The sequence below is a fragment of the Ascaphus truei genome, chromosome 18 (genome assembly GCF_040206685.1).
Source record: "Ascaphus truei isolate aAscTru1 chromosome 18, aAscTru1.hap1, whole genome shotgun sequence".
Lineage (NCBI taxonomy): Eukaryota > Metazoa > Chordata > Amphibia > Anura > Ascaphidae > Ascaphus > Ascaphus truei.
Window position 1 is genome coordinate 18,386,573 of NC_134500.1, and position 11,141 is coordinate 18,397,713.

The following is an 11,141-nucleotide window of genomic DNA, read 5'->3' on the forward strand; positions in this document are numbered from 1 at the left end:
AGCCAATGCTCTGCCGCCGCACACAAAATCTTGTCTTTTGGCCAAGGCGGTCGCGCATTGTGAGCTGTGCCCATGCACACACGCCGAATGAGGCCTGCCCCATAGAGGGCTGTGCCTTGTATGCGGCGCGCACGCTGCTGTCACCACTGGGTACCTAGCCTAAGAAGGCAGCCTTTTCATTAAGCACACCATCGGTATTTTACAGATTTATAACAGGAGCACCAAACTATTGCCAGCTTAGGTAAGGATGTATATTCATACATTGTCACATAATTAAAAAAAAAAAAAAGGGGGGGTAGAAAGTAGTATTGCTGCTTTAAACATGAGCAGAATAATATACATACAACATTATTAGAATAAATCTTTATTTACTGCTTCAGGATATTTACTGTGTGTGAGCGTTTCAGACTACAAGGTACGAAACAAATATTCCAACATTTGAATCTACACATTTGCTGCTATACCTTAATGGATTTGTACAAAATATCGGATTGTGTAGTTAACCAACAAATCTACTTTTCTATAAATTACCATTTCGCTATTTACACGTAATACTTTCAGGAATAAAGATGCAGCAAAAAGCGAGAGAAAAAGAAGATGTATGGATTATATAAAATTCCATCAAAGATTCGCTACATTTCCTGTAATGAACAGAACTGAAGTAAGGTGCTTAAAAGCAGCAATGCCACGAACCCAGACACTTATTGATAACTAGCTGCATTGATCTCACTATAGAACAGAATGATACCCAAAACATTACCGCCCGTGATGCAAGGGATGTGAAGACAGGTCGGTAGGTTGTGGCAGCCTTCCTTGCAAGGCAAATCGATAACCAGCCTCTGAATTCTGGTTCATAGAATTAATCCCAGTGCAGTACTGCAAATGCCATATAATGGTGATTTTTTTTAGCCACACATCAAAAAGGGGACAGGTAAGTGTCACTGCCACTTTACATATTTCTATACTATTACTACACAGCAACTTATCGGCCCAAATTCAAAGTTTGCCCATTTCCAATTTGGACAGCCATGATAAGCAATCGTCGGCAATGTTTCTGTTTAGAGCAGGGGTCTCAAACTCAGTCCTTAAGGGCTACCAACAGGGCAGCTTTAATGGATATCCCTGCTTCAGCACAGGTGGTGCAGTCTTTGACTGAGCCACTCATTGAGCCACCTGCGCTGAAGCAGGCATATCCATTCTTTGCCAGTTTCCATAAAGGAAAATATTTTTAGCGGTGTAAAAAAAAAAACATTGAGTCACATGAAGTGAACAAAAATGACAAGTAATTTCACATCATTACGCTATTACTTTGGTTATATTGTACTGCAACAAATTATTTGGTAACTAGGCTAAAAGTGAAGGGTCTAATATATATATATATATAAAAACTATAAACTAGAGTACTGTAAACGTATAGAACTCTGTAAACATGTCTGTACTGAATAACTGTGCAAGGTTGCAAGAATTAATGTGTGCTCGATATACGGTAACTTAAGTGTTCCACGTATTAAAAAAAATATATATGTATATTTTTTAATAATTCACTTATAAATGTTTTCACCGTTATTCAAACACTGGTAGTAAAAACAAAAGAACACACCCTCATAATAAAAATAACATACATAGAGCAACTAAACTAAGCAAAAAATCATTTGGATTCAGGTCTCTCCCTCCGTATATAAAAATCCTCTCTGCTTTTACAAGCGAAAAATAGAAAAAGCCCATAACAATAATAGCGTTTTTAGGAGTAGACATGGCTCAAAAATATATTTAGTGTAAAACTTAATTACATTAAAGGTTTTTTTTTTTTGGGTGGGGAGGAGGAGGGGGTATTAAGGTGTCTGGAGTTTGAGAACATTACACAGCCGGAAGTAGCATTAAGTGAATTCTTCTCACTTCAAACTTTGCTGTCACTGTGGCCTGCAACACACTGCCGGCCTCATCAGCAGTTAGGGCAGTGGTGGCCAACTCCAGTCCTCAGGGGCCGCCAACAGGTCAGATGTTATGGATATCCCTGCTTCAGCACAGGTGACTCAATCAGTGGCTCAGTCTTTGACTGAGCCACCTGTGCTGAAGCAGGGAAATCCTTAAAACCTGACCTGTTTGGCGGCCCTTGAGGACTGGAGTTCGCCCCCCCCTGAGTTAGGGGGTTCGAGAATACTGTTCCGATCATGTGACACGTTTATGGTCCTTGTGTGAAAGGGCAGGCACTTCCTTGTAGCAATCACGGGACCTATGCACTTTTCACAGTTATTAGTTCAGTAGTTTCATTGACCAAGTGAGTTTTTAGTTTTGTATTAGGGGTAATCATTATTCAAAACCAAATGAATCACCCGATTTCAGGCGAGAGAGACTTTAAAAAAAGGTTCATCTCCGTGTACGCGCAGTACACACAAAAACATGGTGGGGTATGTGTACAGAGGAACATCTTAATTCTGAATGTGTACTTCCATAAATAATTAAGCACTTCTCAACTTTGGCTAGCCAAATAATACTGGAGAAGTTCCCTGGGAAATTGACTTAAGTTTTCCTTTGTAAACGTAGCATAACTTGGGCAGTGCTTTAACACCCTGACTGTAGTCACATTTAATCCACCCCATCAAAGCCTTGAGCGTTTTCAATTGCTATATGAAGCTTGTCCCAAAGGTCCTCAAATGACTCGTAGGGTGGCAAATCCAGGCGATTAAAGCTGAAAAAGAAGGAACACGGTTGGATACAAAATGAATGACATTTCTTAAACCTTCATTTCTCAAGAGGTTTGCAAGGTGTTGCAGGCTATTCCCGCAAAAAAAGAAATGTTTCATTAGCTGCATATTCACATTTTGTATAGCGTATAAGACTTATTTAGTAGAGAAGACCAGCCTAATATTACCTTTAACCTAAAAAAAAAAAAATCATATGGAAGTATGGCCAATTGTATACTACAGATGCAGTGGCCGTTATTTCGAACAAATCACGGCGCCGTTTTCGTGTGCGCTGCTGCACTCCACGCGGCATTAACGCGGCCAATCGCCCCAGGCGCCCGTGTTTATTGCGGTTGCTGTGTTTGAATTTCATGGATTCTGTTTCTTTGTGTGCAATTATATGCAATGAAATGAATGAATTGCAATGTGTACAGTACTGTGTCAATTTCAGGTGTTTAAAAACCAGAACACTAAAATGCAATTTTCTGCACTCGCCTCTTAAAGCAGGAAGGTTGGAAGAGATCCCACGCCATGACATGGGTATCCCGAGGTATAGAACGCGCGAAGTGTTCGAATAATGGCCGCTGCATCTGTACCTTAGTTGTTTCCCAGGACTTACTGGTTACTGTATCAAGAAAACTGTATACAGTAGTTAGCATTTCCTCTTCCAGAATCCTCTGCTTGTCTCATATTCCCGTCCTATTTGCTCTCATTGTAAAGTGATGACACAATTAGACTGAAACTCAAGTGATCAGCCATATTTTTTTTTTATCCCTGTCAGCAGTGATTTTCAGATGGAGATTTAGAAGTGGTCTAAACATTGATTTGAAGGCATGTCCTTTTATGAGCTTTTACAGCAAAGGGGATTGCACTGGTAGCAGGAAGTTGTATTTAATATTTACCTTCTTGCATATATAAATTGAATATATTGGATACACTCACCATGTGTGCGCCCTGGGAAGCTTTTCTGGAGTGCCCCACTGTTCAACTGTAAACAACTGTGGTCCATTTGAGCCTGCAAGCAAATCAAAATGTAGATCAGAATAGGAAGGGAAGGAGCGGCTCACCGAGTAAAGACACTGACTCTGTAAACAACGACACAGAGTTTGAAGCTGGGGTGTCAGCTCCTTGGGCAAGTCACTATCTCTCTGTGCCAACGGGCGCTATATAAAAGAAATAAATAGAAATAAACCTGGTTTCAGTGTGCAGAGAAACCGGCTCCCTCATTCAGATGAGCTTCTTGAAACATTTCCCTATTTCTTGCCAACTATTTATGATTGTGTAAGACTTCAATGTACATTTGTTAGAGGGAAAAAACTACTCTATGGAATTTTTACCAAGTCCGCTCTTACTCACTGTGCACGAAGGCTGTACCATACAGTACATTAAAAACGAAAACAAAATGGAAAACAAAATGGAAAATTACATTAACGGCACACAATGGACAACTACAAATAATATAACTGCCAGTAACCTAAAAATGCCAATTAACTGCACGAATCCAATAGCTTTAATGATTAGACAAAAACATGGAAGAGTGCATATGCATGGGTAACATAGGTCAGGCTCAACTCCAGTCCTCAAGTCCCTTCCCCCCTCCCCTGTCAGGTTTCCCGGATATCCCTGCTTCAGCACAGGTAGCTCAGTCAAGGACCGATCCTCTGAGCCACCTTTGCTGAAGCTGGATATTCTGAAAACCTGAACTGTTAGAGGGGCTTGAGGACTGGAGTTGAGAACCTCTGGCATAGTTTACTTAACCTGAAGCCTCACAATCATACAGCGTTTCAATTACAGACAAGATTCTAGGCACAAAATATGTGGGGGACATGTTAATGCAATCAATATTTAATTGTACTGTATAGGTTGTTAGTTCCTCCCACTCCTCCCCCCCTCTTTTAGATATACATAAAAGGAAAATGCTGGGATCCCCACGTTCAGCCCTGAAGAACAACCACCATGAGCTCTAGATAAACAATTAAACTAGTTTTAATTAGCACTAAAAACTTGCTAAGGTACATATTGCCCTGAAAACCTGGTCTGTTGGCTATTCTTGAGGATTTAACTCATGAATTGTTTTTTGTTTGGTCCAATGTGGTATTATTACCACCAACCAACTAGTGATTCACAAAAAAATGGCTCCAGTCACTAAATAATGCATGACCCATATCTCAATTTCCTACAGTGTGTGTAATTAATGTACCGATCAATAGGAATCCAAATAGTAAGGTTACAAATACAAAGAATAGCGTAACATTTTATTTTAGTCAGTCATTTTTTACCCAGCCAGTAATGAAAACTGTAGGAAAATAGGAAATAAAACATACCATACAGCTCAGCAAATCCATTCATGGGCACACGGGATGTGCCGGTGACAAACTGAAGTAAGCGAATCCGCTTTTCTGAATCCATCATTAATACAGCCTATAAATTAAAAAAAAAAGGCCCCCAACAAATCATCAGATTCTTCTAAGTTGATGTTATCCTGTTTTTATGGCTTCAGAGTTCTGCAATCTCAAAATCCCGAAACAATGCTAACTTAAGGCAGGAATACAGTTTACATGCATTTTTTTTTTTACAGGATTGAAGCAGGTGGTCTCCGGAACTGAACAGTGTTCATTTCAGCTCCAGAAACTTCCAGAAACTAACCTCCATAGCGGAACCGGTATGTCGGTAGAGTTTAAATGTCCAATAGGAAGCTTCCTATTAATATAATAACAGCATGTTCTTGTATAGCGCTGCTAGTTTTACGTAGCGCTTTACAGAGACATTTTGCAGGCACAGTCCCTGCCCCGTGGAGCTTACAATCTGTTTTTTTTTTGATGCCTGGGGCACAGTGAGATAAAGTGACTTGCCCAAGGTCACGAGGAGCCGACACCAGGAATTGAACCAGGCTCCCCTGCTTCAAACTCAGTGCCAGTCAGTGTCTTTACTCATTGAGCCACTCCTTCTCCCTATTTGCCTGGGACATTTAAATGCCGCCATTTCGTTAGGCACACAAGTTCCCTGGCTGTATACCGGCACCCCCTACGGAAAGATCTGTGGAAGCAGGGGGTCCCCGGAGACCACCTGCTTAATCCTGTAGTAAAAAAAAAACCAAAACAAACAAACGAAAACCTGTATTGCTACTTTAAATACATACGTAGTGCAACAACCGTTCAATACAATATTTTCATAACCTTACTGAAGGTTTATAAACTCTAGTATAATCCCTCTTCATAGAAAAGAAACAATAGAGCTTCAGTAGGGAATTTTTTCCCCCCCCACTTACTAAATGTAATTTTCCACGAAATTGTACTGGAAATTTTATACAGAGGAACAGCAATAAGAATAGGATTACTGGCTTGCAGCCTGCTCAAACATTCTCGACACCCAGATCATGCCTCTGATTTCTTTGAAGTTTGTTGATACTGCCGACAACCAGGCCAGATTCCTTTAACTTAAACAGAGGGTTCTAACTCCTCTTTTCAGTAACTATGCCAAAAAGGGCAACTTTTGCTGCACTTCAGCCTGGTGGTTTAAGCAGTTATTTTTATAGTATAGATTCCTTATTCACTTCAGGTTGAATCTGAAAATGCCTCACCTTTCTCCATACAAAGAGCATCAGCTACTGTATATATATTTTTGCAGTGACTTGCTGCTTGCAATATTCATGCAACGTTGCGTAGTATCGGCTTTCTCGTTTTCTGCACTGTTTACTTCATGTAAAAGGATATCGGCAGGTCAAATTTACTGTCCTTTATTGAACGTAATACGAGTTAATTTTTATACTGATTATTTTATGATAATACAAATATTTTGGATACCTTCCCAGACATCTGCACAGCATCAGAAGTCACTTTGGGGCCAACTATGTATTTTGTCTTAAACCATTTTAATGTGTTTAAAAGGGAGGTTTTAATCTATTCTAACTCGCCAAGACCATGCCAAAAAGAGTGGGTTTCTTCTTCGGTTATTTCTGTCGGATAAAGGGGGTTTCCGGTTCTCTCCGACTTTATTTCAACAGCATTTTTGCTTGTCTCTTCTTTTCATGATATAGGGATCACAGTACAATAAAGATGAACCACAAAAATCTCTGCACAGTCTTGCCCGTCTGATAAAAGTATATTCTCAGTTTAAAGAAGCAGAAACTCTACTCTGATAAGCTCCCCCTTTGAGCCTCCTCTCTGGGTGTCCAAATAACTTCCATCTTCTAAAAAATAAAATGTGGATGGGCGGCGGGTGCTTCAGTTTGTAAATTATAGGAGGGGGTAGGGAGTCAGTCAAATTTTGCAGGAGAGACACCTTGAAATAGTCTCCTGAAACAGAAGGGTTTGCTGCTGTGGCAACAGTGCTCTACAATTGTAGAACTTGTACAATGTACACAAACTAACAAACCTTTTACCTTCCAAAACCACTGTATAACTTGGTGTCCCAGGGAGTAGCCATTCTTGTATTTTGAATGCTCTCGCCAGTCATTCACATCCACGTCTCCTAACCCACACATCAGCAGCTAGACAAAAGAAAAGACGAAACATGAAGTTTATGCAGCCTATTTCTTCAATATTACAGACAAAACGCATCTGACTGCTTGCCTGCAAACTTACCTCCAATTCGTTTTCATCAAATATTTTAATCAGGTCTTGTGGGATCAGTTCAAAAAAGCCCTTAAAATGAAGAAAACATGCATATCATACACAATGTTACAGTATTTGGAATATATTTTTATTTTTCAGGAAGCGGTTTTATTTAGCAAAAACTGTTCTACCTATTTTTTTAACTTGGTTTGAATAGGGTATATGGTGAAGTTGATGGATAGTATCAAAGAGATACAGTCCACACAAAGAATCCCTTTGATAGGTTTACTACAGACCAGAATAATTATATATAGTTAATTCTTAAGATGGTCCATATAAAACTGCGAACAACTGTTAAAATTAAAATTTTAATGACATGTAAATAACAGAATGTTAAAAAAAATGTCATTTTTCTTCACCATATATTCTCTCTACCTCCCTGGTAACACACAGCAAGCAATTATTCGGAGTTTGAAGCGAGGCACACTATCTGTTGTTTGGTTTGACTAGGGGACACAAAACATTGACACAACTTATTTATGTAGTCTCTGGAGCAAAGTCATTAAGTTACTTAATTTTTAACGCACTTGTGCAACTTTATTTATATAGCGCCAGCAATGTGCAGCACTTTGCAGAGCCATAATACAGACTGTACAGGGGGATTATACATAAACATAAAAGAGTGCAATGCAAGCTTGTTGATACTCCATTCGGAATACTTGTTTACAATGCGTCACAATATAATATTGGAGTGCGATCACAAATCTCTGGTTTTGTGCTGTCAGTCAAAATGTTAAAAGGGGAAATTCTCCATTGATTATTGTTAGAATACAAAAGCAAAAACAGACAACACAATAATACCTCTTTAAAAGCACCCATCTGTTTCTGTACCCTATTCACAAATCTCCACTGTATAACCAGACTGCATAAGAGAAAGAAAATAAAGAAAACACTTAAAAAGTATCTGTAAAGACTGGTACTGGCATTTTTCCAGTGCAGAATCTCGTTAATTACAAAGTTAGTCAAATTGCTTTGATTTATTTTTCACATAGGAGGTGAAGGAGGTAGGAGAGATGGATTATGTACCAAATTTACATATGAAATGAACACAAATCACAACAAACATTAGGACACTTTTTATAGGTGCCATTTCTACTGGTTACATTCCATGAGTTACCTACCTACTGGGCAGCGGGACAGAATTCAAGCCCCTCTATTCTTCTGCACTTCAAGGGGGTTATTAAATTGTAATTGCGCTGATCGGGGCAATGACTTCAATGGGTGTTTCCTTACTATAGTGTCTCGATCACACCACAGCAGTTTAATGAGTAAGCGCCTAAGAGTCTTCTTCCCTGTTCTACATCCCACCCACTGCTCTTACCCAGATCTGTTTGTGTCCTCTTCAACTAGCGGCTGGGGGGACAAATCGGGCCCACAGGAAGGCCTTGAAGTGGCCCAAGGACTGTCTGCAGCTGCTAGTTTCATTATCTATCTATATCAATATTACAAGCATACGCTAGCATGAGCTAAATTAGCTTTTACATGAGCCAATTCAATTGTTTCAGCGAGCCACAAATGACCCAAAAGCAACAGTTTTCAGTGTGCCCCCCTACACTGGCACGCACTTACTGTATGTACTCCTTCTTGTTCTTGTTGGTGATCACTATTTCTGACCCGCCAATCTTCAGGTCATGTTGATGAGTCTATAATATGGACATATAGATTAAGCAGCCACGTTATATCAATTATTTTATCAATCTTGGCTAAAACACAGTAACAGCACGACTACTACATCTAGAAATGCTTATAAAATATATCGAAAGTTTCTAACTAATAATAAATTGAAGCTTGGAACCTCCAAAAGATTATGTTTCATTAGAAATATAAGAAAAACATTTGTACCATTTTAAAACATTTGAAACTAGGAGCAAACATAACCCCAGCCTTCCATGTTTTTAAAAATAAAATAAATAAATCCTGGTTGCTGATGTTCCTTATATTTTAATACCTGTCCAAAAAGTTCTTCATCAACAGTGAAACGCAGATCCAGCTCTGTGGGGTCGTTCTCTAGTATCCATCGGAGAGAATTGTAATATTCACTGTCCTGAAGAGCACAAAATCAAAGTGTACATGTTGGGGAAAAAAATAAAATGTAATATACAGGGCCACTGACAAGGGAGGGAGGGAGAGGGGGGGGCGGGTGGCGCAGGGCGGGACAGCCAGGACTACTGTCCCCGGGCCCAGTTAGACAAGGGCCTCTCTGCCGGCAACCCTACAGCTCTCTTTGTGAAGGAAAGACAGCCCCACCCCTTTTCTGGGGCCGCCCCCATCTGTCCCTCCCCTTCCCCCAGCACCGCTCATCTGTCCCTCCCTTAGGCTCTGCAGGCATCTGTCTTGTACTGGACATGTTTCTCCAGCAGGCCCATCCAAGGGCCCCAGGTAAGCCAACATGCTCCGGAACCCCCTTATACCACCCTCCCAGGTCTACCCTTCCACCCCCCCAAAGTGTGTGTAGGGTGGGCTTATATTATGCGTGTGTAGGGGGGGCTTATATTATGCGTGTGTAGGTAGGGGGCTTATATTGTGCGTGTGTAGGTAGGGGGCTTATATTGTGTGTAGGTGGGGGGGCTTAGTGTGTGTGTGTGTGTGTGTGTGTGTGTGTGTGTGTGTGTGTGTGTGTGTGTATATATATATATATATACAGTGTTCGACAATTGTATACATTTACTCGCCCGGGGCGGGTGGATTTAACCCCCGGGCGAGTAACTATTGGCCCAAGCAGCACACGTGGTTTTTTTTTAAATTCCCCCGTTCGCGCTGAATTTTCCCTGCTCGCGCTGAAAACAAAAAAAAACCTCCCCTACCTGACTCCTGATTGGCGCGCGCTCCAGGCTTTGTGGGCGCGCAGCCAGGCTCTATATGAGCCCGCCCCCAACGAGCGGCCATTCTGCCTGGAGCTCTGTTGGAGGGTAAGTACTCTCCATGCTGCGGCCCCTCTGCTCCTTCCCTGCGATCCCCCTGGTCCCCACATGGCTCTCTACTCCCCACCGCGGAAGCTCTCCTGTCCCCTGCTCCTGTCCCATTCGCCTCCTCCTGTCCCCTGCTCCTGTCCCATTCGCCTCCTCCTGTCCCCTGCTCCTGTCCCCTCCTCCTGTCCCCTGTCCCCTCCTCCTGCTCCCTTCCCCTCTTCCTGCTCCTGTCCCCTTCCCCTCGATCCACCGATCGATGTCAGGGGCGGGAGGTCCCCGCTGCTGCAGCCCGGTTGGCTTGCGGGGGGGGCTCGGCCCTCACCACGTGCCTCCCATGCGTCCCCTACCTTCATGATGGCGCAGCCGCCGCATGAGGTGGGGGGATGTCGGCCTGGCCCCCCCCCCCCCCCCGCCACGAGCATCATGCCGCCGCGGGCTGGGGGGGAAGAAGCAGCCTGCAGCTTGGCCAGGCACTGTGACATGCCGGCGAGGGGAGCAGGGCAGTGGCGGCCACGGCGGGGCTGACTGTCACCTGGGGCGCCCAGTGGGGGATACCTCGCCACGTGCCACCCACCCTGCTGATTGGGGGGGGGGGGATGTCGGCCTGCCCCCCACACGAGCGGGAGATGGGCGCGGGTGGGTGGGGGATTTGCGTGGTGCTGGTCGCGGCTTTTCCTCCCCTGTGTGTGTGTGAGAATGTGTGTGTGTGTGGGAGAATGTGTGTGTGTGTGAATGAATGTATGTGTGTATGGGAGTATGTGTATGTGTGTGACACCAGAGGTCCCCCCCAGTCAGTAACCCCCCCCAGTCAGTAACCCCCCCAGTTAGTAACCCCCCCAGTCAGTAACCTTCCCCCCAGTCAGTCAGTCACCCCCCCCCTGTCAGTCACCCCCCAGTCAGTGTCAGTCACCCCCCAACCCCAGTCAGTGTCAGTC

At 42.8% G+C, this 11,141-nt stretch overlaps 1 protein-coding gene across 4 annotated transcripts in view; it reads right to left on the reverse strand.

Moving 5' to 3' along the window:
• Positions 1-348: 348 nt before the first annotated feature.
• NEDD4 (NEDD4 E3 ubiquitin protein ligase) overlaps positions 349-11,141 on the reverse strand; it is a 97,054-nt gene continuing 86,261 nt past the window's right edge. For all 4 annotated transcript variants that reach the window (XM_075575756.1, XM_075575755.1, XM_075575753.1 and 1 more), the window contains 8 exons: positions 9,246-9,341; positions 8,867-8,940; positions 8,099-8,159; positions 7,268-7,327; positions 7,066-7,173; positions 5,009-5,105; positions 3,627-3,699; positions 349-2,689 (listed from right to left, as the gene is read on the reverse strand). In XM_075575756.1, the coding sequence (XP_075431871.1) occupies positions 2,587-2,689; positions 3,627-3,699; positions 5,009-5,105; positions 7,066-7,173; positions 7,268-7,327; positions 8,099-8,159; positions 8,867-8,940; positions 9,246-9,341 (672 nt within the window). In that variant the 3' untranslated portion in view covers positions 349-2,586. The remainder of the gene's footprint in view (positions 2,690-3,626; positions 3,700-5,008; positions 5,106-7,065; positions 7,174-7,267; positions 7,328-8,098; positions 8,160-8,866; positions 8,941-9,245; positions 9,342-11,141) is intronic.